This window comes from Maylandia zebra, linkage group LG2 (genome assembly GCF_041146795.1).
Source record: "Maylandia zebra isolate NMK-2024a linkage group LG2, Mzebra_GT3a, whole genome shotgun sequence".
NCBI classification, from domain to species: domain Eukaryota; kingdom Metazoa; phylum Chordata; class Actinopteri; order Cichliformes; family Cichlidae; genus Maylandia; species Maylandia zebra.
Window position 1 is genome coordinate 24,330,962 of NC_135168.1, and position 27,968 is coordinate 24,358,929.

At 43.9% G+C, this 27,968-nt stretch overlaps 1 protein-coding gene across 3 annotated transcripts in view; it reads left to right on the forward strand.

Annotated features, from left to right (window-relative positions):
- htr4 (5-hydroxytryptamine receptor 4) overlaps window positions 1–27,968 on the forward strand; it is a 163,847-nt gene that overhangs the window by 51,823 nt on the left and 84,056 nt on the right. For all 3 annotated transcript variants that reach the window (XM_076890377.1, XM_012919349.3, XM_004552077.4), the window contains exon 2: window positions 8,280–8,358. In XM_076890377.1, coding sequence (XP_076746492.1) covers window positions 8,303–8,358 — 56 coding nt within the window. In that variant the 5' untranslated portion in view covers window positions 8,280–8,302. The remainder of the gene's footprint in view (window positions 1–8,279; window positions 8,359–27,968) is intronic.

Consider the following 27,968-nt stretch of genomic DNA (forward strand, 5'->3'; position numbering starts at 1 on the left):
TTTTTGTAGTTTATTACACCTTTTTGCAATTTATGTAATTACCATGCACTTAATGCAGACATATTATTAAAATTTGGGCTGTAATGGTTGTATTGATGTATAGCAACTTTAAATGCTCCAAAAAATGGCTCCACAGCATGTAAAAATATACTATAAGCTCTGGCGGACTTGGTTCTATGGTAGGTCTTAAAGGGTTAATGAGTTTTTTGGGTTCATTGAGAACATGGTTGTTGTTCAATAATAAAATTATTCCTCAAAAATACAACTTGCCTAATAATTCTGCACTCCCTGTATGTGTATGTGTGTATGTATATATATATATATATATATATATATATATATATATATATATATATATATATACACCAACATACCCGTGCACCCGCACACACATGAAAATATTAGACAAGAACACCCTATCAAATCTCTACCTTTTCCCTGTACTCTGTAAATACCATATCCTTAAACCGCTTTTTAAACTGCGCCATGCTTGGACATTGCTTCATATCTTTACTTAGTCTGTTCCACAGCTTCACTCCACACACAGAGATGCAAAAACTTTTTAATGTTGTACGGATACGAGGATGTTTTAAATTTAATTCCCCCCTCAAATTGTATCCCCGTTCCCTTTTAGAAAACATTTTTAGAATATTGTCAGGAAGCAGGTTATTTATTGCTTTATATATAATTTGTGCAGTGAGAAAATGAACCAGATCTGTGAATTTTAGAATTTTTGATTTTAAGAATAGTGGATTTGTATGATCTCTGTAACCAGTTTTATGGATTATCCTTATGGCCCTTTTTTGTAATATAAAGATTGATGATGGCGAACATTTTTAAGTATTGCCCCAAACCTCTGCACAGTACTGCAAATACAGTGCAGTCAGGGAACAATAGAGAATGTGGAGTGATTTGTGGTCCAGAATGTGTTTTACTTTACTCAAGATTGAGACACTTCTTGAAATTTTGTTATGTATATGATTTATATGAGTCTTATGTTCAAGTACTCTTTCAATTTCCACACCATCTAAATGAATCTGCACTTGTGCATTTCTAAGGGAATTCCCAAATAAGATCATTTTAGTGTTACTTAGATTTAGCGATAGTTTGTTCCTCCATCCATCCATCCATTCGCTTCCGCTTATCCTTTTCAGGGTCGCGGGGGGCACTGGAGCCTATCCCAGCTGTCATAGGGCGAGAGGCAGGGTACAGCCTGGACAGGTCGCCAGTCTGTCGCAGGGCCAACACACAGGGACAGACAACCATTCGCACTCACTTTCATTCGCACATTCACACCTAGTGATAATTTGGATTATCCAATTAACCTATCCCCACAAGCTGCATGTCTTTGGACGGTGGGAGGAAGCCAGAGTACCCGGAGGGAACCCACGCAAACACGGGGAGAACATGCAAACTCCACACAGAAAGACCCCGGCCTGATGTTGGAATTGAACTCAGGACCTTCTTGCTGTGCGGCAACAGTGCTAACCACCGTTTGTTCCTGTTAGTTTGTTCTTGTTTAACCATTTTTTAATTTTGCACATTTCTGAAGTAATTGTATCCAGCAGCTCCTTTAGATTCCCCCCAGAACAAAAAATATTTGTGTGATCTGCAAATAATACTAATTTTAATATATCAGATGCCTTACAAATATCACTTATATAAATAATAAATAATTTTGGACCCAGTACAGAGCCTTGTGGAACACCACAAGCAATGTCCAAGCATGATGAGGAATGGACACCCAGCTTCACAAATTGTTTCCTGTCACTTAAATAATTTTTCACCCATTGCAGTACAACCCCCCTGATCCCGTACCGTTCCAGTTTATTAATTAATATGTCATGATTGATTGTGTCGAATGCTTTCTTGAGATCCAGAAATACTCCAGCTGCATACTGTTTCTGATCTATAGCATTCGTAATCTCAATTGATTCAATTAATGCCAGAGATGTTGATCTTTTTGATCTGAATCCATATTGACTGTCAGAGAGTAATTCATATTTATCTAAGAATTTGTCTAATCGTTTATTAAACAGGTTTTCTAGGATTTTGGAGAATTGAGGTAGTAAAGAAACAGGCCTGTAATTTGTGAAGTGGCGTCTATCCCCGGTTTTATACAGCGGCACAACTTTAGCTATTTTCATTTTGTTTGGCACTTTTCCCGTCTGAAATGATAAGTTGCAAATATATGTTAGAGGTCCTACAATTCCTTCAATGACCTTCTTGACGATTTTCATGTCAATATCATTACAATCAGTAGATGTTTTATATTTACACATGTGTACAATGTCAATTATTTCTTTTTCCTCCACTGATGTGAGGAACATTGAGTTAGGGTTCCTATCAATCAGGTTTTCACTACAGTCTACTGATGGCAGTGACTCAGAACCATTTGTTCTGCCAGTTTTGGTCCAATATTTACAAAATAATGATTAAAGCTGTTGACAGCAGTGTTTTCTATAATATTGCCATTGTCGATAAAGTATTGAGGATAACTTTGTTGTTCAGAATTATTTTTAATGATACCATTTAAAACATCCCATATTCCCTTCATATTATGTTTATTGTTGTTCAATATTTTACTATAATACTCCTTTCTACATATACGTATAATATTGGTCAACTTATTTATGCATTTTTTATATTTATTTTCAGCATCTTTTGTTCTTTGTTTTAGGAATTCCCTATAGAGTGTATTTTTCTTTTTACATGCATTTTGTAAACCCTTAGTGATCCATGGTCTATCTGAATATTTGTGCTTTCTGTTGTATTTTATTGTTGGACAACTCCACCCTGTTACTCCACCCTGCTGGTTATTGCACTGTTCATGGCCTCCTGCAGGCTGCTGAGTATCTCCCGCACACAGGAGCGTGCTGTTCGTCTCCCCCCACCTGCACTGGCTGAACTTTGGCTGAACTTCACTTACCCTCCACCCTCGCGACGCTCCGTCACTCAGTCTGGACTCTTCTCGAGTTTTTCGTGGCTTGGCTGTTTGTGCACATTTATGTTTTCTGGCCTCTCCACACTAGTTTCTTCTTCTCTCACATTTTTCTTTTTCTCATGTTCAAAGCTTTATGCTCAGAAAGCTTTGCATGTGCGCTCAGAAAGCTCTGTCCTAACCCAGTTTCAAGCATTTGTTTAATGATGTGTTAAAGAAACGCCGGTGATTTAAATGCCGGTTTATGGCTGTGACAGAACAGGAGCGCCAGCTGCAGATGAGCATCCTGCTGTTACATCACACAGGAAATAAAATCACGCCGATTGCACAAACACTTGTGGGTTATATGGAAAACCAGCTTTACTGACACTGAAGCCCTAGGCAGTGATCCATGCTCGGCAACACTCAAGCAAAGCTAAATAGGACACAGGGGCCCAGGAAGGGTCACAGGCTGTGCTGCCGTTTGGAAAGTGCACGTCATGTGACACATGGCATCGCTAATATTCAGCATTTCGTGCTGTGGCACGAAAAATGTTAAAAGGGTTGACTTACTTAATCTTTTTATGCATTTATGTTCATGCTGACTAATTTTTATTATTAGAGTTATAATAGAGTTATTGCTGTTTACTGTTTTAAAAAGCATATTATTTTTATTAAGATGCCAGATTCCAGATATGTTAAAGGTTGCATGTTGGCGTCCAGTGCGCCGGCTTGTGTTTGGCTATAAACTTTAAAGTGGTTTTTGACAGAGTTTTGTTTTTATGACAGGTGCTCTGATCCTGTGAAAATGTGAGAAACTTTTGCACGGCTGTCATCGGAAGCATCACATAGAGTTGGATGTCTCGAGACCACTTTTACGTGGTTTTGGTCTTGTCTTGGTCTCGCTGTCTCGGTCTTGCTGTCTCAGATCCACGTAGTGGTCGGGAGATTTGGAGTCAACAGTATCCATGACACACAACGTAACGTCCGATAATGTGTCGTGTGCAAAAGCATCAGCTCTAAGAGCCGTGCTTAGAGAGTGCTTAGTAGTGAATCAGAAGAGTCGACTCCCATTGAGCGAGAGCCGGCTCCTCACTTAATTTCCTTTCGCTGCTCAGCTCTCACACAGTGGCTCAGCTATGCTCCAATCCCTCCATATTGTGGCCAATAGCATGCGAGGATGTAGGATAATATCATTATGTGAAAAACAGAGGGTGAGAGACGCGACAGTCAAGTGGAGCGTGCGAGTGCATCGCAAAAACACATAAATATGCCTGACACCTGTAAACGAAGCAGCATCTGGCTGCAGTTTAAAGACTTTTTTGACTCGGTCTCATCTCGACTTTGTCTTGGTCTTGTCTTGGTCTCGATACCCTCTGGTCTTGGTATTGTCTTGGTCTTGGTTTAGGCGGTCTTGACTACAAGTCTATAGCATAGAGCATATACTATAGTTCTTACGGATGTTATTAGTGACGTGAAGTGACGTCATGTACCGGCTCAGCTGGGTTCTGTGTGTGTGAGGCTTCTCTCTGAGTTCTTTAGCTTCCCCACACAGTCCAATCACATGCAGGTGAGGGTAACTGAGAGACGTAGGTGTGGAAGCACATTTGTGGAGTTGGGTGATAAGCTCAAACTCACCGAGACCTCCTGTGGTGGTAGTGAGACGACGCCTGCGCGATGTGTCGGTTATGTTAGATGACGTGATGACTCTAAAGTGCAGAGCTGTGGTGAACAAAGATCCATGTGAAAGTGTGTGTGAGGTAAATGTGCTTTGATAGACGTCACCTCGCCCAGCCACAGGCGTGCACGTCCTGCCCTCAGGCCACTGCATGTGGGCAGAGCTGTGTTAAAGTCACCCCATGACGGGAATATCCCATCGAAACAATGGCGGCGCTGTGTGAATGTAAGAGGCAGCCCATGGCTGAATGTGGAAGACTTCATGAGGTCCAGTCTGCCAGCTCTTGCTCTGCATGCAGGAATTCCTGCCAGACTCAGTCCAAACATCCACACGTCTCTCTGCATTCACTGGCTTGTTGGCTCGACTCAGGGTCGTCATTTTAAACGCTGATGTGCACTTCTGATCCTCCGTGCCGAGACTCTCATTCACGTCGCTGTGAATAAATCTCTTAGCAGCATCTTTCTGTCCACTTGTGATGTCCCTCCCACCGCTTTAGCAGCTGGCAGCAGGAACACTGGAGGCTTTCCTGGCTGGCCTGCCTCAGCGTGTTGTCAGGGCCGACTTCGATGCCTCAAAAAGAAGCCTTGCATGTCCCAGCCCTGCAGCCTGAGCTCACCTGAGCTGCTGTCATCTCATTTCCTTCTTGCTCAGCAGTCTTTTATCTTCTTCCCTGGACTCCCTGTCAGCATCTCCCACCGTCTTAGCTCTGCTTGTATTTCTACTCTCTGAGCTCCGTGTGACTGGAAGAGAGCTGACAGACTCCAGTAAACCCTCTTAGCAACCTTGCCCATTAGCTCTGTCATGCGTTCAGCTCACCTCACCTCCCCGACTGAGGCTATTATAGAACAGAGTCGGCAGCCCGTGGCGACCTGGAGACGGCTCCAAGGCGTTTTTGACTCACGGCGAATCAGTGATGATATAATAATGATTAGAGACGAGATGATAAAGTACTGAAGAGGAATGTTCTTGGTCAGTATGTTTTTGTTGTGAAGGTGACGTGTGCTCCAGTTTATGTGAGCACATGGAAACCCGGTTCATGACAGAATAATTAAGAGCAGCTCCAGCTGAGGCTACATGGACTGAGCTGAGTTCACTCAGTCTGTGTTAACCTGTCTGAAGATGAGTTATGGATTAGCTGGACTGTACAGATGTGTATTGTGATGGATTGTGCACATTACGCATGCATTGAGCTGTTTGTTCACATGTGCAGGTGGCATGGCTGCATTCAGCACGTTAGCGATGCTGCAGAGCTAATAAAGAGCTCTGCATCTATATTTAGTACATCACGCTTCCTGAATAAATCTCAGACTCTATATGATGAATTACCTTCTCTCTGACTGAAGATAGATTAAATATGCCTTCCTTTTATATATGCTCATCTCATCCCAGTGTGCCGATATTTAGAGGTTAAGCCTAAAACCAAAGCAGGCTGTAAGTTTCTGTGTATCCAGGCTTTTCTCTTCACATGTGGATGGAATATGTAAACAACACGTCCTCCGTACTAACACTTGCATACAACCACAGATCAGCCACAACAATAAAATCCCCTCTAACCACCAGAGCAGCTTTTATTCTCTCTACGGGGTCCCAGTAGGAGTGGCTCTGGGTTAACACTTGTCCTTTCCCCACAAACAGATCGCTGGACTCTACTGTGACAGGACTGTGAATTATTTAAAATCTCATAAAATCAGTTTTTTCTCATTCGTAATGCACAGACATTGGCTAATCATATATCACAGAGCACTTTTTAAATCTGTACTCCTCCTTGTTCCTGCAACATTCAGTATTTTGTGCAGATTAGAAGGTTTTTCAGTCACAATCACACAAACACGCTAGGATCTTTTCTGCTGCTCAGGCGCCTTTCTCACGGCTGCCGTGTCGTACAGATGGGTCACAGATTAGAGAGAACACCCTGAACCTTTAACCCCCCCCTGGAGGTCAACCTGGGGCCCTGCTTTGCTGCGAGTGGCATTTCATTGGCACGGTTTGGGCCTGCGTGTCCTCGAACGGAGAGGGTCACTGCTCTTCAGTACAGCTGTTGTTTATGCTGTAATAAATGAGCCGTCTGGGAGTCTCCCCTCCACAGAGCAGGAGGGGAAAGGTTTGGTGAATCATGTGACAGTATGATTATTAACAGAGCTCAGATCAGTCTGTATCAACTGTTTCTGGACAGAATAACTGCAGCAGATTGTTGTGGCTGTGCGTGTGGGTGCACATGATCCTGGTATAATGTAATATAAACGCTGGTGTAGGGAGATTGTGTGCAGCAGATTTACAGACGCAGTCTGGTTCTTTTGATTCCTTGTGACAGAAAAATAAGTGGTTGTGCAGACATTTTTCTGCAATGCTGTGCAACGCTTTGAGCTGTCAGCATATGGGATGTAGATTAGGTGAGGATTTTGTTCTTTCTGCTTTGTTTTTGTGCAGATATAAACGTCCACGCGGCAAAGCGCTCGTGACAGCTGCCAGCTCGGCTGAACGGGGGTAAATCTGCGGGGCGTGACCCTCCTCTGCCTCTTTCTCTGCCAGGCTGACCTTCACTGCCCCGCCCCCGTTCATCCCACCTGCAGCCTTGGGCTGCCTTCCAATACTGTTTCTGTTGAATTCTGCATGAATAGAAACGAGTTTTGCTTTGATGGATTTTTATTTTGTGAACATTTTTAACTGATGCTGCACTTCGTCGGCGATCTTGTCTTACCTGACTGAACATCCGGGTATCCTGATACTCCAAAACACAAAGCATGTTTTCTTAAATGTGAGAAAGTCGTTTTTTTTTAAGTAAAAACGACTTTCTTCTCGATGTTGGAAAAACACAATCAGCTGACAGCGTCGCATTTTCCACTGGAGAAATGTCTTCCTCCTCTCACCCCAACCAGTCGCAGCAGATGGCCCCGCCCCTCCCTGAGCCTGGTTCTGCCAGAGATTTTCCTTCCCACTGTCGCCAAAGTGCTTGCTCATAGAGGGTCATGTGTTTGTTGGGTTCTTCTCTGTATGTATTATTGTAGGGTCTACCTTACAATATAAAGCACCTTGAGGCGACTGTCATTGTGATTTGGCGCTGTATAAATGAAACTGAATTGAATTGCACAACAGATCGGCTTTCTGAAATTTGATGCCCTGACTCCGTGGATGACCTCGAGACCTTTGCTCTGTGGTCTTCTTTTAGATTTATATCTGTGGAGACTTAAAGGCCAGCCCGAGTGGATTTGATCTCAACCACTCAGTGAGTGTCCTGGACTCTGCTCTGTTTTTTGTTCTTATCCTTGGTGCTGAAATGTAATAAATGTTACTGTGGTACCTGAGTCTCCTGAATGCTTAAATCGACAGTCGATTTCATAAAACATTGGATGTTATATGCTCAGTCTTTGACCTCCAGCTGGTCAGTCAGATGTTTAGTAATCACCTTTCCTTACAGACTCAGACTTACAATCAGTTTGAAATCCTCTGAATTCAAACTCGTTCGACCCAAATCCAAAGCTGCACGTGCAGCGGCAAGTTGTTCATCAGCACACGGCAAATGTCAACCAAAATTGTCGCATTTGCATAATCCTGATGTGGTTTAACTCACCTATGTTAATGTAATCTGCTGAGACCAGGACTGGTGTGATAGTAATTAAAAGTTCCCTCTTTAATAATGTAAATCATCATGTTCATGTTTTAACAGTGGTCTTCTGTCTGCAGGGACTCTCAGCATTTATGGTCACATGAATGTCAGCGCTGCAGGCCAGATGCCGGCGATGGCGGAGCTCGGCGGTGAGAGGTGAGAGTTAATCAACTTTTACGGAGAATAATCACACCATGTGTGATTACACACTTCCTGACAATGGTCACGCTGATTAATACACAACACAAAATCCACCTTTTAGCTGTTAGCTCAGTCAGACTCAGTGATGAGAGCTTTGACTGTTCGTAGATGCTGACGCTGCATGGATGCATCAGAGACGTGACATGACGCTTCTTTTTTATAGTACGAATCAAAACGTTTTCTTATATGTCATCTTACTCCTATACAGGAAACTGTACAGGAGTAAGTGTGGCTCAGCAGCCTTTCAGGTTCATACAACACAGAACTAAAATGCATCATTGACAACAGATATGAAACAGCAAGAAAAGAGGGTGCAGAGGCCAGTTACAAAGTGGCTTGCAGATTTGCGTATATGCAGACGTGTTGTGTGGATGTGTATCAGCTGAGCTGCAGTGGTGAGCTTCACTCTGAGACCTGAATGAATTCACTAATGTTCACATGAAACACTGTGAAACATAACCGACTGCCCAAACGCTTCATAATTAATCTCATTCCAACAGACGCTTCAGTCCTGTAAGTCACACTGAGTATGAAGTGCTCATGGTTTCACCCACACGCTGGTGTCCATTATGTAAAAGCAATATTCAAATGTATTTTGACAGCTCTGGTTTCCTCTTCAGGGACATCCTCATCTTCAGATATTTGGTTTAGCTGAGGAAACATCAGCTAGCCGGGGGTTCTCGCTGCCTCTGTAGTTGTCTTTGCCTCCGGCTTGTGGGTTTGATTAAAACACTGATCCTGCTGAAAGTGCTGGCTGGTCTGTTTTTGCTGTGCTGGGATGCAAAGAGATCATTTTTCTGTTCTTGGTTAACAACTTTTAGCCTGGAGGATGAGAGACGGATGAGACTTTGTTCAGAGCGTCACAGATCCACAGACACAATTCTCAAAGAAGCCAGAGACAGGGAGCGTCAGTCTGGAGCTGGAGCACAGAACCAAGTGAAAGCTGAGGTTTTTACATCTCTACATTAAATATTTCCTCTTTGCTGTGGGCGTTTCTGTGAGAAAACATTGTTGATGGTGTGATTATTCAGTGTGATCTCCACTCTGTGTGAAGCAACACTCAGCACCTCTAACTACACTAAGCTTCTGCTTCCTGCTCCATATTAGTCATAAGGTTTCTAATAATGAGGTGGGTGCATAGATGGTTATCCCACTAAGCTTATCTCACTTTATTAAACACACAAGCTCCACCCACCCCAAAGGTCAGCTGATCAGAAGAAGGTTAAAGAGACCTGCTGATCGCGCGTCGTGTTGTTTTCACATTCAGATATTTCCTGCGTGTCAACAGTGAATCTGAAACTGAAACTACGAATGCTGAACCCAAAGAAGAACTGTGACACAAACAGCAACAGCATGAAATATAAAATGTGGATCCAACATTAACGTTTCCTTTCAGCTTCATGGAAAAAGAGAGTTCATTACTAAACCAGGCACACACAGGATTTGATTCCCTCAGGACGTTTGAGTCAGAATTAAAATGATGTACGAGAAGCAGGAGGTCGCGGTACAGTAGTTGCTCAGGCTCAGCTATGAGGTAGTACTACATGACCTAGTTGTGTGCTGTGCTGTTATGGATGGGGTCCGTGTCATGTGATGACTGCCTCCAGCAGCGTTTGGAGAGGCTCACGCTGCACTTGACATACATGAGATCATAGCGTGTGCCTGTATACATTAAATGTGGTCACACGAGTGGCACATATCAGTCAGAGGTGGTGGGCAGGTGACTTACCTTCAAATATGATGAGAGATGAAACGAGTGCACTCAGAATAAAAATGAACAGAGTACTTGTGGCTCTTTGACTTTCTGTCTCCAACTTATAGAGTGATGGGCTTAAGGTGGAATCAGGTTTGTGGTCTGATCTCCTCTCCAGCCTTGGCTTTGAGTCTTTATCCATCATCCTAGAGAGGCACGCTCAGTCGCAGATGCAGGAAACATGCGAGAAAATCTTTCTGTGCACAGTTTCCTGTTGGAGCTGCTGCTGTGGGGCAGACATCTGTCTCTGCACGGCACTCAGTTTGTGTCTCACAGTTTTTATCATACAGATGCCAAATGGGGTCCCTGTTGGAGACTGAAATTTGACTCTGAACAGCTCGGCCTCAACTTACATTAATGTGGTAATGATGTGATAATAAATACTTATTCCCCCCACTGTGTGTTGTGGGCATGTAAGACATTCATAAAACTCACCAGTCTCAGGTCGGTTATTGTTTACACCTTCTGAGTGGGAGAAAGTGTTCAGTGTACATTTGAGTGTAGTAGGAGTATAAGAAGTACTTTGGCGGTCAGACTATGATGATGAGGTCATCAGAGAGTGGAGATGGAAGTAGGAGGTGAGGACTGAAGTCCTGGAGTGTAGACGCTGTGGGTGGAGCACACATTGCTGATGTAGAGCTGGAGGATGAAGGCACTAACACCTGAAGGGTGTAGTAATAGATTACAGTAAATGATCGAGCAGGGTGCAGAGGGGAATTCCCCTCTTCCCCTTTTCCTCTTCCAGATGGGAAGAGGAAGAGGGACCAGGAATGTGAAAAACTTCATACAGATAAACATCATCATCATCATCATCCATCATCTTCCTCAGCATCAGCAGCAGCCTCACTCTTATACATCTGGTCTTATGTTATGTGCTATAACACATGTTGTGGAGCTTTTCAGGTGGTTTTAATTGGAGGACATGGGTTAAGACTGCAAAGCGTATGAGATGACCCAGTTTCACACATTTGTAGTGTAATAATGTTGTGTAGGTTTGTGCAGGTAGGTTTCTCGCAAAGTTATGCAAAACTGCAGAGAGCAGCGCTTTCTTCATGGTACGGTTTTAAAATTCAGAACTAGCATGCTAAAGCTAACACAACAAGCACATGAGAATCCCTCTGGACAGAGAGGAGACACAGCAGGACCGTCCTGGCTTAAAGAAGAGTGTGCGTGTGTGTAAAGGTCCAGCACACAAAAATGAGCATTCCTCACAATCACACTTCCACTGGTGACAATTTATAACACACATTCATTTAAGCTAAAAGCACTGAAGTCATATGGATGTTCAGTGATTGGTTGATTTTTGGTTAGAACAATATCTGAGTACCCTGGACAGTCACCGAGGAGGCATCCTGGTCAGATGCTGAGCAACAACGACTTTCTCCTTATGTTGAGGAGGAGCAGGTGTACTCCTCCTCCTCCTCACCCTCTCTCTGAGTGCAGACACCTTCAGAGAAATTCATTTCTGCTGCTCGTGGCCATCGGTGAGGGTGTGACTGTAGACTGAGCAGTAAATCACTAGGTCAGTTCTGTCGTTCCCACAGCGAGCTGCAGACTCGTGTTTCCCCGGGAACGGGAAGCACTTACACTCCTCTTGGCTGGTGTCCCCGCCATTTTCTGGCTTGAGTCTTGGAGATTCTCAGTCTCGTTCCCGCCACTTCACTCAAACTGCCCTTCAACACTGATAATTATTCATAAATGTTATTCATCATCTTTTTATTGCTTATGAATGTGTACTGTATGTGAGTGGTTGTTATAGTGGGGCCTTTTCACAGTGACAGCCTGAGCCGTGTGATTTGGGAACATGTTTTGTGCTGCCGGTTGTTACTGCAGAGAGTCGTGCACGCTGAGCTGAGGCTGATCATGTGACCCAGCTGTTACTGTTTGGTTTTAAACACTGACACACACAGGCAGCAGTGTGTGCGTGTGTGTAATACAGCTGTTGTAACAGCTGGATATGGACTTAGCCTCAGTGCCAGCAGCTCCACCCTCAAACTGGAGCTGCGTGTTTTTCTCCACTCGTTCATTTGTTGACTTAAATTTAAATTTACGTTCCACGTGTCAGGGCATGACACTGCGCCGGAGCTCTTTGCCGTTAGACTTTGTAAAGTAGCTCAGTGTAGGTCAGTGCTGAGCGTGCATTGATCCGAAACAATGATAATAATATTGATAATAAACTGGGTTTCAGTTTTTACACACACTAACGAAGTGTACAGAATCCGTTTTGTTCTTTATATTTCTTGCACAGTAGTCAGGTGGACAAAGGAGCTTGCAAAGAAAAACGTCTGGACTTCTTTAGGTTACTTGAAGACATTTCACCTCTCATCCGAGAAGCTTCTTCAGTTCTAAGGTCAAATGGTGGAGAGTCCCAGATATAAACCTAGTGGGAGCCACTTCACAAGCGCATGGCACAACACAGAAGAGCCACCTCCACAGGACAAGACTCAGCAGTCCATCTGCATCTTAAAGATAAAGGACACTCTTTCGAGGATGCCAATGTTCACATTTTGGGCAGAGAGGACAGATGGTTTGAAAGAGGAGTGAAAGAAGCCATCTATGTCCACTGTGAGCGACCATCTTTGAACAGAGGCGGGGGTTTACGACACCAACTCTCTGCCATCTATAATCCAGTTTTGAGACGCCTTAACGCTCACATCCTGGGCCATCTGATCTCAGGAATTCGCATGATAAGGTGGGGCCAGGTTTCACAATGAACTCACCCGAAACTCTGGCTGATTGGGACCCACACCCAGTTTCACACCTTGGCTCAGGCGATTAGAGGATCATAAGGGGGTCCTTTTGTCCCTCTGTGGGGGGTCACTCCCACTAGGTTTATATCTGGGACTCTCCACCATTTGACCTTAGAACTGAAGAAGCTTCTCAGATGAGAGGTGAAACGTCTTCAAGCAACTTAAAGAAGTCCAGACGCTTTTCTTTGCAAGCTCCTTTGACTACGATGACCTGGATGACTGAGAACCTTCACAGATATAGTCAGGTGGAGTACACACGATTTTATTGTGCATGTACAATGACAATAAAGGGCAATTCAATTTTATTCTATGCTATGCTGTTCTATGTTATGCTGTGCTATAATCCATGAATGCAGACACGTCCAAGAAGGTTAAATATTTAACTTTGCTTCCGTGAAATGACATGAGGAAGCTGAAATGTGCAGATTTTCAGCTTTTGGGCTAAGCGTTGTTTCTCTCTCCTGAGTTGAAGTTAGTGAGGGTGGTCTGTGCCTGTGCAGCCACCCTGGAAAAAACAGAAATGATCCTATTGGTTGTCAAAGCTCGATTTTATTGATATTTATTGATTTATACTGAGGTGTGAGAGGCTTCAGGGAGTTCATCGAATGTCGATGCTTAGGACTGAGTTCTAGAAATGGACACCAAAGTTTCTCAGCTTCTGCTGTGGGTGCACAGTTATGCAGCTTATCTGAGGTTTATTTGTATAATTCAGTCAAGCTGTGTGCATTTCATGCTGTAAGTCACAGACGGCCGGTCTATAACTCAGACTGTGATAAGAAAAGATAAAGTGTTCATGGAGTCCACAAAGACGTGTGCAGAGCTCTCCTCAGCTTACATCCTGCAGTGCAGTCACTACTTTCAGCAGCAAGAGTCATCCCAGAGAGTCAGACTCAGAGCGCTCGGATATCAGTGAGCTTCTCTTCCCTCTCGTCGAATGAGCTACTGCCTCTTCCCGCGTCACCTCAGGTGTCCTGTGACAGATCCTGTTTTCTGCATGACTGCTTCCAACAGGAGCCTCAAGCTCTAGAAGACCCAACCCGAAGCCTCAGGTCGCCTCCTGCCGGTCCGTCCGTACAGCACATTTGTCAGCGCACTTCGGTCCTTCCTTTAGTTCAAATGTTTCAGAGGCAAAAGATAAAGAGCACAAAGTCATTGTTCTCTAAATCCCACACCGCCGTCTTCTCCTTTTCTCCTTTTCCTGTTAAGAAGATATTTTTCTAGTTGTGGGTTCCTTTAAGGACAGACGAGAGATAAATTGCAGTCAACAGTATTTATTCTTGCACACCAGGAAAAATTAAACACAAAGCCGTGCGTCCTGCCACTGCCCGGCTGGCACAACTTTAACAAACACTATCAGGGCGAGCAGACGTGCCACACTCTTCTTCTGCTACAAATTCCAGCACAGCGCTGCAGATAAAAAGCGCAGGAGAGAAATGAGCCAACACGAAACCGAGGAACTGCTCGCACTGTGCTGAGCTCCAGCCGAGCCCACGGAGTACGTTTTTATCAGGAACACCAGGAATTCTTGTCGTAGTATGAAAAGTAAAAGCTCGTGCCTGACAATGCAGGGACTTTGAGATGCAGAAAATCTCTGACAGTGTCAACAGACTGTAAACTAAAGCAGTGGCGTTAGTATTTCAGGAATAATGATCCGATCAGAGCGCTGGCAGGTCGGCACACACAATGACACACACGGCTGCTGCCGGGGATGACACAGATATAGAAAACAGTGAGAAAACCCAGATGTAAGTCCAACATTTAGCCTGAATTTTGACTCATGACATACTGCATGTTTGCCAGGCGTGCTAGCATCAGAAATCCATTCAGCATCCCTCGGCTTCTCCTCCGAGGCATCATTTTGGGGCGATCGTGGCTCAAGAGTTGGGAGTTCGCCTTGTAATCGGAAGGTTGCCGGTTCGAGCCCCAGCTTGGACAGTCTCGGTCGTTGTGTCCTTGGGCAAGACACTTCACCCGTTGCCTACTGGTGGTGGTCAGAGGGCCCGGTGGCGCCAGTGTCCGGCAGCCTCGCCTCTGTCAGTGCGCCCCAGGGTGGCTGTGGCTACAATGTAGCTTGCCATCACCAGTGTGTGAATGTGTGTGTGAATGGGTGGATGACTGGATATGTAAAGCGCTTTGGGGTCCTTAGGGACTAGTAAGGCGCTATATAAATACAGGCCATTTACCATTTTGCCACATTGATTGTTCGCTGCCACTTTGGCAGCAGCTGACGGCACAGTCTCAGTGTATTTGACTGTTTTTCTATCCATTCGTTCAGACTACACGTGGTGGCTGTGCTGCACAGTCAGGACTTGGCAGGCGACGCACTGCACCGTCACTTTTCACAGACTAAATAATTCATTCAGCAACTGCTTATGTAATATCAATAAGAAACCCTCCATTCATTTAAAAGGCACCTGCTGATGCATAAAAGCTGAGCGCGCACACACAGCGATGCTGTCAAAATCTGCAGTGATGGGATCTGTGAAGCAGCTGAATCTCTCTTCCTTCCCACGGAGATGAGTCTGAGCCAGAGCGCTCCATCGTTCCCATCCCGTTCGTGCCCGACCAGGTGATTATCCCGTCAGGATCCTTTTTCACCATTTTTTGTTAGAGTTGTTGACCACTGATGACTCCATGTGATATACGAGGGCCTGCTGGCAGGAACTCTGAGGCCTGCAGATCTACTTTGTATTTTAGTTCTGTATTCTTCATCAAAGATGCCTCACAGTCATGAATCTTATTTTCTAACAAAAACCGAGCAGTAAATCCTCTGGGCTCAGTAAAACCTCCGCTGTACCCGACCAGCACCGAAGGTAACGAACTGCTGCTGCTGAAGCTGATCATTTTCCTATCAGCTGTTTTCTTTATGTGACCAAAGCTGATCCGTGTTTTTCTCTCATTTCTTTGTGTTTAGCTTCATACAAATCTATGTGACTGCAGTCTCTCAGCGTTGTAGCTTTCAGCAGGCAGTAATATGTATATACAGTGGGGCAAAAAAGTATTTAGTCAGCCACCGATTGTGCAAGTTCCCCCACCTAAAATGATGACAGAGGTCAGTAATTTGCACCAGAGGTACACTTCAACTGTGAGAGACAGAATGTGAAAAAAAAATCCATGAATCCACATGGTAGGATTTGTAAAGGATTTATTCGTAAATCAGGGTGGAAAATAAGTATTTGGTCAATAACAAAAATACAACTCAATACTTTGTAACATAACCTTTGTTGGCAATAACAGAGGTCAAACGTTTACTATAGGTCTTTACCAGGTTTGCACACACAGTAGCTGGTATTTTGGCCCATTCCTCCATGCAGATCTTCTCGAGAGCAGTGATGTTTTGGGGCTGTCGCCGAGCAACACGGACTTTCAACTCCCGCCACAGATTTTCTATGGGGTTGAGGTCTGGAGACTGGCTAGGCCACTCCAGGACTTTCAAATGCTTCTTACGGAGCCACTCCTTTGTTGCCCGGGTGGTGTGTTTTGGATCATTGTCATGTTGGAAGACCCAGCCTCGTTTCATCTTCAAAGTTCTCACTGATGGAAGGAGGTTTTGGCTCAAAATCTCACGATACATGGCCCCATTCATTCTGTCCTTAACATGGATCAGTCGTCCTGTCCCCTTGGCAGAAAAACAGCCCCATAGCATGATGTTTCCACCCCCATGCTTCACAGTAGGTATGGTGTTCTTGGGATGCAACTCAGTATTCTTCTTCCTCCAAACACGACGAGTTGAGTTTATACCAAAAAGTTCTACTTTGGTTTCATCTGACCACATGACATTCTCCCAATCCTCTGCTGTATCATCCATGTGCTCTCTGGCAAACTTCAGACGGGCCTGGACATGCACTGGCTTCAGCAGCGGAACACGTCTGGCACTGCGGGATTTGATTCCCTGCCGTTGTAGTGTGTTACTGATGGTGACCTTTGTTACTTTGGTCCCAGCTCTCTGCAGGTCATTCACCAGGTCCCCCCGTGTGGTTCTGGGATCTTTGCTCACCGTTCTCATGATCATTTTGACCCCACGGGATGAGATCTTGCGTGGAGCCCCAGATCGAGGGAGATTATCAGTGGTCTTGTATGTCTTCCATTTTCTGATGATTGCTCCCACAGTTGATTTTTTCACACCAAGCTGCTTGCCTATTGTAGATTCACTCTTCCCAGTCTGGTGCAGGTCTACAATACTTTTCCTGGTGTCCTTCGAAAACTCTTTGGTCTTGGCCATGGCGGAGTTTGGAGTCTGACTGTTTGAGGCTGTGGACAGGTGTCTTTTATACAGATGATGAGTTCAAACAGGTGCCATTCATACAGGTAACGAGTGGGGGACAGAAAAGCTTCTTACAGAGGACGTTACAGGTCTGTGAGAGCCAGAGATTTTCCTTGTTTGAGGTGGCCAAATACTTATTTTCCACCCTAATTTATGAGTAAATTCTTTACAAATCCTACCATGTGAATTCATGGATTTTTTTTCACATTTTGTCTCTCACAGTTGAAGTGTACCTCTGGTGCAAATTACTGACCTCTGTCATCATTTTAAGTGGGGGAACTTGCACAATCGGTGGCTGACTAAATACTTTTTTGCCCCACTGTACAGTTATAACCAGAGGTTCCATCAACTCATCGTGGACCTGGGTGGGTGTTCCCAGGGTGGAGTGATGGTGCAGCACACATCTTTAATGACTTTTGTCATCAAATTGTGTTTATTTAGGATTTAATCCACACAGGGTCAAACATAGACATACACCCATACACAGCTCTGCAGTGACTTTAAGGCCTGTTAACTTCTTGATAATGAGCATGACTGAGTCCAGCTGGCAGTTTCTCTTTGAAGCTCGTTAGCCTGCTCGAGGAATCTGAGGAACTCTCAGAAGGAGAACTGCAGATTTGCACAAGTTGGGATGGAAATTGTTTCCACACAGCTGCAGATTCAAGATCAGCAGTTCAAATAAATAAGTTACTCTGATGTGCTGGAAGAGGAGCCACACTGTGACATGATGAGGTCGGTATCAGGCACAGTTTAAAGTCAGAGCTGTGAAACATGAGTGCACGCTTTCCTGCCGTCATGATTCATTTGGCTTCTTTTTTAAAAACCTGACAGGAAGCTCCTCCTTTTGCCTGATGTTGTATGTAACGCTATAACGGCCTTATTTAACAAGAATTTTACCGCCACGCTTCTCTATACGCCAGGAATCAGAGTGAGTTGGAGTAACTGAATCTAGCACAGCGCAGCGTGCAGCAACCGAGCCTGCAGTCTGTCCTGATGCACATTCAGCTAAAACCTGGTTTAGGTTTTCAGTTTGCAGCAACATCCTGTGATATGAGTAAAAAGAGAGACCTGTGATCTCCGGACAGCCCTCTCAGAAACGGGACACCTGCTCCTTCATTACATGAACAGAGTGAAACTGGAGACGGCGTCCAGAATTTATTTAAAACCACATCCTCTGTTATCACATCAGAGCGCTGATGCCATCGTTTATTCACCCGCTGGTCGGCTAATGGCGCCCTTTGGTTTGAAACATGCTGCTCGTAGCGTCTGCTATCCGTCCTCACAAACTTTATTCACACTCTTCCATACCTGCACTGCCCGTCACGCTGCATTAAAGCTGTGCACAGATCTGTGTGCTGCTCCTGTATGTTTCACACATTCATCACTGTTTCTATATGTGAATGTGTTCACACTTTACAAACACGTCGAGAAAGTACAAAGGTCTGACAGTCAGAGAAAAGTTCTTTACACTTATAAATCCAACATCACTCCTAATACTACTACTAATACTCTTCCTCCTCCTCCTCATCCTACTACTACTACTATTACTGCTACTCCTAATAATACCAATCATTTAGTTTTTGTAGGAAAAGTTGAGTTTAGTTAAATCTTGATAAACACGATCTTGTCTTCCATTACAAACTGTTGACTGTGTCCCACAACTGTGAAACATCTGGATTTTTGTCTCCTGTCTGACAGATCCCCTGCTCCGTGTCCGTGTCTTACACTCTTTTATTCACATCAGCTTTGATGTTCAAGTTTTTCTCTCTTTTTAAAATATTTATTATCCGTATGATTTCATCCCCAATGTCTCTCTGATTTGGAAAGTTAAGTTTCTTCAGTCTGAATTTCATGATAGTCTTCCAACATCGTCACTGCTCTCTGCCCTTCACCTGAACATAAACCTGTTTCCTCATTTAGAGAAATGCAGGTGTGATGGTGTGTGGACGGCAAGCACGAGCCCGCTTGTTTGCGATCAGTCATGTCCCGAATCTGATGGTGATTTTGCATAAAGTGTAAGAACATTTAGTGGACAAGACTCATTCACTTTAGATAAAAGACAAAAAAAAATGAAATGTGTGACGACTCGTACATCTGGAAAGAAGACCAGTGGCTTCCTGCTGTTACGCCTGCAGTGTTTTCATAACTGCTTCTTCTTCTCTAGTTCATTTTAAAGTTTGCCTTCAAAGCGATCGGCTCCCCTTATCTCCTCTTGTGATTGTGATTTTAGAAAGCTGATGTCAACTTGCACAGAAAACTTTATAAAGTCTGGCTTTTGTGGGATTTTGAGTGAATATGTGTGAGAGGCACACTGACGATGTGTTTCCTGACCAGAAATAAAAGATTGTCTGATTTGGTGGGTTTTTTATGATTTATTAATGTCTGAATGTGTTTTCATTCCCTCCTTCTGAAAGCTTTTTGTGCTCGGTGTGTGCCAGTTTTTCAAAGTGATGAATTTGAAAGGCAAATAACGTGTCCTGAGTGGTGGAAAGAACAGCTGTTTTGACCTCCAGTCAATTCTAATTGTTCAGCTTGATTTAATATTTGCTTAAGTGCTGCATAGTAACGAAGACAGTTGTCCTTCAGCTGCAGGACCATGTCGTCAGATCCATCTGGAGTGTCCTTTAGAGAGGACCTAAGTTCCTGTGGTGTCAAAGCAGCCACAGTTAATATTAGTTATGTGAGCGGCTCAGCGGGTGATTCCTTTCTTTGTCCTTCCTTCATTATAATATTCATCCTGTGGACATAAAGCAACAGAGGAGTCAAAAAAATATTGGGGAACTTTGACTGCTTGTGAAACAAAACATTACACATAGATTCATAAACCTGTAGATATGCACATGCAGATATAAAGGGATTACCATTAATGAAGAAATCATTCAAGCCCTACAAGGAGGTCAGACTAGAGGTAATAATCCAACATGGTGTGTGTCTGTGTAGGGAAAAGCTGCCTGCCTTCATTGTGGTTTATTAATAATCAAACACAAAGGTTGGACATGAGCACGTCAGGCTCTGATCCACCACAGCGGCACAGGTTTGCTGCTCGCTGCCGTCTCTTTGGTATTTTGGTGTCTGTCAGCTCGACGGCAGCTGAGTGGGCATGGAAGCTCGCAGAGAAGCTCCGCGATCTTGCTCCAACCAGATCGAGAAGTGGGTGAAAAGGTGGAGCTTAAAGCTGATTCAACACAGACCGTAGCATGCTTTTAAGATGACAGTATGATATTGATTTATGTAGAATCTCAAAAGGCCAAAAATTAATGCCGAGGCTGTATTTGTAGCACGAGAACTTCTCTAATAAATGCATGAATTATGTTTTTATTCTTATGAATTCTCTGATTGATACTGTAACAATACAGTAACAGTACTGCATTATCCCCTGGCTATGTGGCACTGGGTAAAACCAGTGTTTGACATGTTGAGATGTTGCAGCAGTCAAACAAAAAAAATCTGTTGAACGTTGAACTTTTTCCTTTTGCAAGATAATTTATTATTATTTAATTAGTTTAGTTCCACTCTGAGAAATGAGAGTGCTCTGAACTGAGCTGTTAAACAAAGATACTAGATAACCTGCAATACACACACACACACGGGGGGGGGAATCAGGTAACTAAGCAACAGAGAGGACACGAGCATGTCAGAACACACCAACAAAACAAAGTGCTGAACTGGTGTAAAGAAGAAAGTTGCGGTTGGTTTGAAGGGCTGCAGAAGAAAGTGTCTGTCTCCAAAAGAACGGCAGCACGGCGGTGGAGGGATGATGACCTGAGTGCACCAAGTATTCTAGAGTCAGCGTGAGGCCGTCTGTCCCACAGCTAAAGCTCGGACCAACCCGAACAAAGATCCAAGCTCAGCAGCACATCTCCACTAGAACGGCTGAAACAGGAAAGAACGGAGCTGCTGCAGTGAATAAATGGTAAATGGCCTGCATTTTGTATAGCGCTTTACTTAGTCCCTAAGGACACCAAAGCGCTTTACACTACATTCAGTCATTCACCTATTCACACACACACACATTCACACACTGGTGATGGCAAGCTACATTGTAGCCACAGCTACCCTGGGGCGAACTGACAGAGGTGAGGCTGCCGGACACTGGCGCCACCGGGCCCTCTGACCACCACCAGTAGACAACAGGTGAAGTGTCTTGCCCAGCCTCGGTCCGACCGAGACTGTCAAACCAGCAACCTTCCGATTACAAGACGAACTGCCAACTCTTGAGCCACAATCGCCCCATGTGGGGTCTAGTGGTCCAAAGTCCAGGCCTCAGCATGTGCATGAATAAATGTTGCAAAACTCAAAGAGCTGAAGCTACACTGTGAAGAAGAGCGGACCAAAACTCCTGCACAGCGATGAGAGAGACTGATGACGTCACACAGGAACCATCACTGTGAGTTACTGCTGCTGAAGGAGGATCTCTAGCTGTTGGGTCACGGGGTGGACAGTAGTTAAAGAGCTTTGGCAGTGAGGACATTTGTGTCTCTGTCCACCTGTGCCACAAAGAATCTTTTCAAATCTATAGTCAGTCTAATGTTGGTGAATAAACCATTCGCTGTACAATCCAGCTCCGTGCAATAACAAGACAAATATTCGGCCTCAACATGAGAGCAGAGCTTCTGCCTGAGGCAGCGACGGGTAAGCGTCAGCTCCCTCGAGTCCATCAGAGGAACGAGAAGTTCATACTTTGGGGTGTTGCGTAGCAGCAGGGATGTGTGCTCTCTGTAGGAGGTGCACCAGCTTTCATTGATTACTCTGGCAAAGCTTAAGTGGTGCACGCTGCAGGTCTCTGATGATGATGATGCATCAGGTCTCCAGAACGTCTCATTTGCAGCTCTCCAAATTTCAGCTATTTCCCCAGATCAGGACTTTGGGCAACAGCATTTACTGTACAAGAACACAAGACTAGAAAAACATGTCACACATGTCTGTCAGAACCCCATGCTCACTGGAGCATCGTCCTTTCTGAGGAACAAATATTATCAGTCAGTATTTTATGACTTAAATGCTCCAAGAAATTCAGCAGACAGAGTTTAACATTTGGGGAATTCCAGCCATAATTTAAGAAAACAACAAAGAAGTGTTTCATTGCTAAAGTTTGAACTACATCACAAATGCAAAGATGATTTTGTCTTTAACCTTTGTGAGGTGACAGTTTTAGCACCATGTTGGCCGTGCATGAAACTAAATGCTTCAGTAATTATCATGTTACCAGCTCCTCATTAAAATAGCCACATGTGAATGTGCTGTAATGTGGATCACATCATTTCTTCTAAATCAGGAAAACTCACTTTTCCCACAGTGTGAACAGTAAGGAGAAAATGAGCTCTGCTTCCTGCAGTCACAGTCGTCTGAAGAACTCAGATACTCGATAAAGATGCTGTTCTGTGCACGAGTGAAACGGTGGAAGGAGCAGTTTCACATTAGTTTTACCCACATTTCTTTGGCATGAGGTGAAGTCTGAAGGCCTCTCTGGACTGAGCCAATGAAATGACACAGAATGATGGATTAATGTGGGCCAGTCACACTGAGGTAAGATGTGGACAGAGTCTGCAGTCTGCAGTCTGCAGCTGCCGCTCCTATCCTGCTTCTCCTCCATCACCTCTATTTGTTCAGTCTATTCTGGAGAATGTCCTGGGACTGCTGCTTTTTTTTTTTCTTTACTCTGTCTGCTTGTGCAATCAAACTCAACGTTTGATTGCACTTTTCTGAGGCCTCCGTGGTTTGTGACACTGCTCCACATTGATCGATTTCGCGACACTTTCTATTTATGTCTCCCCTTTATTAATCTTCTCAGTGACTCAGGCAGTTTCTCTGGGCTCAGTGAATACTGTCTGGGAATCCCTTTGGCATTATGTGCACTCAATATCAGAACTTAAAAAGCATCAGCAGACATTAATCCCCAGGCAGGAGACTCCTCTACAACACAAAGCAACCTCCCAAAGTCTTGCAGTAAAAATCAGCAGGAATTTGTTTCAGTAGCAGTGAATTTCATTCTGTTCTACTTTAGAGGCTTCCTCTCCGAAACTGATAGATTATAACACTGGAATCAGTCCAGCAAACACAATTTAATGCATATTTTTATGCTTCAGGTCTGTTTTCCTGTGTTAATACATATACGCATGCATAACGTTCAGAATCAGAGAGATTTTATTAAGCCCAGAGGGAAGTCAAGTAAGTTAAGTCATCGTCCTTGATGCATTTGAAAACTTTGTCAGACTGCTCATGTGGACGCTCCATGCTGACCACACTTGTAGTTTTCCTGCTGATGATGAGAGCTCCGCCTCCTTAGAACTGGAGCGTAACCAGCCACGTTGAGGTTGTTTGTTCGGATGGATGGGTGCAGAGGGGGGGGAGGCGACTCGCTGATGTGCAAAGCCATCTATGTGGATATAGTCATGTGGTGTGTTTTGTGATGTGAGCCCCCCCTCTGTGAATTATATTGTCTGAGTTGTAGGTTTGCATTCCTCACCATGAAATCGATGTTTCTGTGACTCCAGGAGTTACTTATTTGGGAGATTGTCATGTTTCTCTGTGCAGGATGCTGATTAGCTCTGAGGTATTTGCATTTTTGGATTTTACTTGGATGGATGATTGGAGTTGCAGTTCTCTGTTCAGTCCAGAACAGAAAACGTAAATTACTCTATGAATGACCTCCTTTTCAGGATGTTAATATGAATAATATGTTGAAGACGTGTGAAGCATTTTTTAGTCCATGTGTAGTTTCTTTCTAATTGCCAGATGAGACTAAATTTGAAAAAGAGAGGAGTGTTTATGATTGAGTGAAATTTCCAGCAGGCCGTCAGAGCTGCTGCTGCTGCTGCTGCTGCTGCTGCTGCGTGTCATGATTCGAAGCAAAGACGCTGTTTGATTGTTTGACTGGAACTGAAACTTTCACGTTATTTCAAGGTGTTTGTTCTGCATGCAGCCAGGTGCTATCTGATGGGTTAGCATCCACAGAGTCCATCTGAGCGTATATTGAAGCTGATTGGTCAGAGCCTAACCAGTTGAGCCTGAGGTAGAGATGGATTGATTGTGATATTTGATGGCTGAGCATATGATGTGTATGATAGGATGGGTGGTGGAAGGGTGAAAAAACCATAAAACAAGTTCAGGGAATTTAAAGTTCCATGAAGTGATGAAGGAGATTCTGTAGAAACAATAATGTGTCATCTGCATATCGACTGATCTAATATTATGTGTTTAATGTTCAAGTTAATTTGACTGCTGTTTAATTCTACTCATATTTGTCCACATCAACAAAACAAAACATAAGTTGTGGATGGTTTTCTCTCTCTCTAAGTTTCTCATCTCCCTCATATGTTGGGTTTTGAGTATGACCCACAATATTCTCAGTATTGTGCCTGAATGCAAACCATGTAACAATCAACGAGCACAACAGCTGAACATGAAACAGCTGGGAAGTCAGCTGGGAATTTTCAAGAGGTACGCTTTTACTTTATAAACTCATAAAACTGTCAAAAAATAGTAAAGGGTGGGAATATCACTACACCCATAACTGCATTGGTAATGTCAGGTACTTTCCTGGAGACAGAAACAAAGAAGCTTCCACCTTAATCTTCCGCAGTGAGTGTTTTGAACGTCTCCCCTCACATGTGCTTCAAAACAAGTAAAGACCTGAAAGTGTAAGTGTGTGTGTGTGTGTGTGTGTGTGTGTGTGTGTGTGTGTGTGTGTGTGTGTGTGTGTGTGTGTGTGCTGCATATTAATTACAAATTTCAACCCTTCTCTGCATGTTAGAAGAGAAATTTATTTTTCATTACAAATAATAATTTTCATAAATAAGTCCTTTAAAATGACATTTTGAAGTTTTGTGTAGTTGCACAGTTGTGGATAATTGTTGTGCTTTCAGCATAAACTGACCGTGTTACATGCCCAAGCTGTGACTCCCAATTACACTTTTTATGATAAGTAAACAGTCAGTGAGAGTCAGTCAGTTAGTTGTCAGAGGTAGTAAATAACTCGGAGCGCTGCAAACGTACTGCAAACTCCTTTGCTTCAGTGCAGGGGAGCCAGAGTCATTAAACGCTAGCACAGTATTGTTTTAGTAGATCATGCAGTATCTTTTCCTGATTTTCTGTTTCACCATCATGTCGGGACACATGCTCAACATTTAAGCGACACTCGGATATGATTCCACACCTTCTGTGACTCAAAGTCTTCTGTGGGTGACTTTAATCGCCAGGCTGGTCTGTGGGCATCTCTCTGCTGGTGGACCAAACAAAATCAGGCTCATGTACACTTGGTCAAAACATGTTGCCTGGCAACCCAACCCGGTGTTTGACTGCAACTGTCGCCAGTTTGAACTTTGCCAGGAGCCTTCAGCAGATGGATGCAGTTTATTACTAAGAAAGTGTTATCATCACTCTGTCAGTATGTAAATAAGATGCTTCAAGAATTCTGCCGCACGTATCATCACGTGGCACGCTGAGTACATTATACTGAGTCTGCTGTGTGTTCCTGTTATGAGAACTTGGCTGTTGGCTGCTCACCATTAGAAGGGAATTCTTTTCAGTGTTGCATAATTTTATATTATATATTTGTGAGAACCTACACAAACCTCTGAGGCACCAAAATAAAACCTCTGGATATATATATATTTTTTTATACCAGAAGTCCTGATTTGAACCTTACCGTTACACCACGCCTCCAAGGTAAACACTTTATATGCCAGTTTCCGAGAAAGCTGGCAGGTCGGAGCAGCATGGAGAACTTCCTTTGGTTTTTTTTGTGAAAAATAAGCAGACATGAGAGCGCGAAGAACCACAGCTCCTCTGACAAGTTGGTGCTGACAACGATCACTTTCCCACTCTCCAAAAATGGAGCTCAACTCCGTTTGTTTTCTCCATCCATGCGCTCCACTATCCCACTTCAAAAAACAAGTTTTATGACTCCTAAAATGATGACAGCCCACATCTTACAGTCCACAAGGCCCTTGGTGATGTCACACCCTAAACTGAAACGGTGAACAGGGTTAACACTGAACCTGGTAAACATCAGCATGATGATGTGGGCATTATCATCGTGTACCGGTACATTACCATAAAGCCTCACTTTGTCCCAGAGTCTCCTTATGCCGTGTTTGGTGGAATAATTCATGGATTCAGTCTGTCCCACGCTCCACTGTCTGAGGAGCCATTTGTTCTCCTTTCAATCACACGGTCAGCTAAAGCTTTGAATCTAAAACTTTAGGACTTACACACTTCCTGTTCCTTCCTTCCTGGCATACCTGTCAGGGCGTCCTCACCCCTTCACCCGGTCTGTGGGCGGAGACGAGGACGTGCGATGGGTCACATGTGGTAACATCAGCTTAGACCTGGCCCCAGGTGCAACCCATTTCCAGATGGCCTGCAAGAAGAGGCCAATGAATGATTGATAATTGGGAGGAAACGGCCTACCAAACCAGCTGATGTAAAGTAGCTGAGCTCATATTTGATTGCCTGAAGCCTGTTTCCTCGCCTTTGGGATGCGTTTATGTGGGAAGCTGCCAGAATCACGCCTCGCACCTTCGGGAAATCGTTATGAGACAATTAGCCTGAAATGACTTGCAGGGCTTTTTATTCCACATTAGCACTGACGGCTGACTGATGGCTCATGCTGCTCTGTCACTAATTTGAGTTTGAATCACACAACGTTTGAATTAGTCAGTGACTCTTATTATGGTGGGGAGCTGATGCCTTAGTTCAGGACTGTGACTCAGTCTGAAATGGTCTCTGTGTTCTTACTTATTTAAAAGTGCATTTTGTAACACGTGACCTTTGGCGACCTACATTTGGTAGGTTTATCTTACTTGCAGCTGAAAGGAGGAAGTTATTTAGAGCTCAGTCTGGTTTGTTTCACTGTGCTGCTGACAGTGAAGTAAACTCACTGAGCGGTCTTTGTGTTTCAATAAATACAAATGATAATATTAACATTTGTGCTGAATGAAAACAGAGTTTTACGGAGATGCTTTTCTGTTTTAAGACATTTTATGAAGTAAGTGCAAACCTGAAGGCACTTTTCATGTTTAAACCAAAACCATGGAGTGTCCAGAGATTTGCTCTGTGATCAGAAAGAGGTTGTCGAAGTGAGCCACTGAGGATTTATTTGAAGGTATTTTGGTTTGTTTTACAGTAGAAATGACTACGTGAACGCCTGCCTAAGGTGAAGTTTTCCACCTGTGTTAATCTTTTTCACTCTTTTTATTTTGTGGGTTCCCACAGTGACTGAGACTGGTTCACTCCCACCATCACGGCTGCCCAGGGAGAACTCCTCATAGTTAATTCATGTCGTCTGCTTGTCGTGGTCCTGGCTCTTTTAACCAGTATTTTATATTCGTGGGCTTCTGTTTAAATGAATGTCTGTTTGTTTGTGGTCTCGATTTTCACCTTTGTGTATTCCCTCTGTGTTTCCTGCCATGCTTAGGTTAGTCTGCACTTCTCTGTTAATTATTGCTCCTCACTTTACCGTCTTCAGTTTTATTTCCTCGCTGTGGCGATTGTCCACACCGGTGTTAACGTGTTAGCCCAATCAGCTTTTGTATATTCAGAGCTCCAGCTCTCGCCTTGCTCTTTGTGATGTCTGTTATTATTTCCCAGCAGTTTTTATCTCCAGTGTGTCTTCTGTTTATATCTGTGGACTCTTTCTTTGCCTAAATAAAGGTTTCGGGTCCACATTCCTGCACACATGACACTGGTCTGATTACCCAATCAAACCTTCACTTTGGAGCCAGTATTGCTTAGCAAAATAAAGAGGTGTAGCCAGTGGCACCAGAGCTGCTAAACTCATCACACCCAGGAAGTTCAG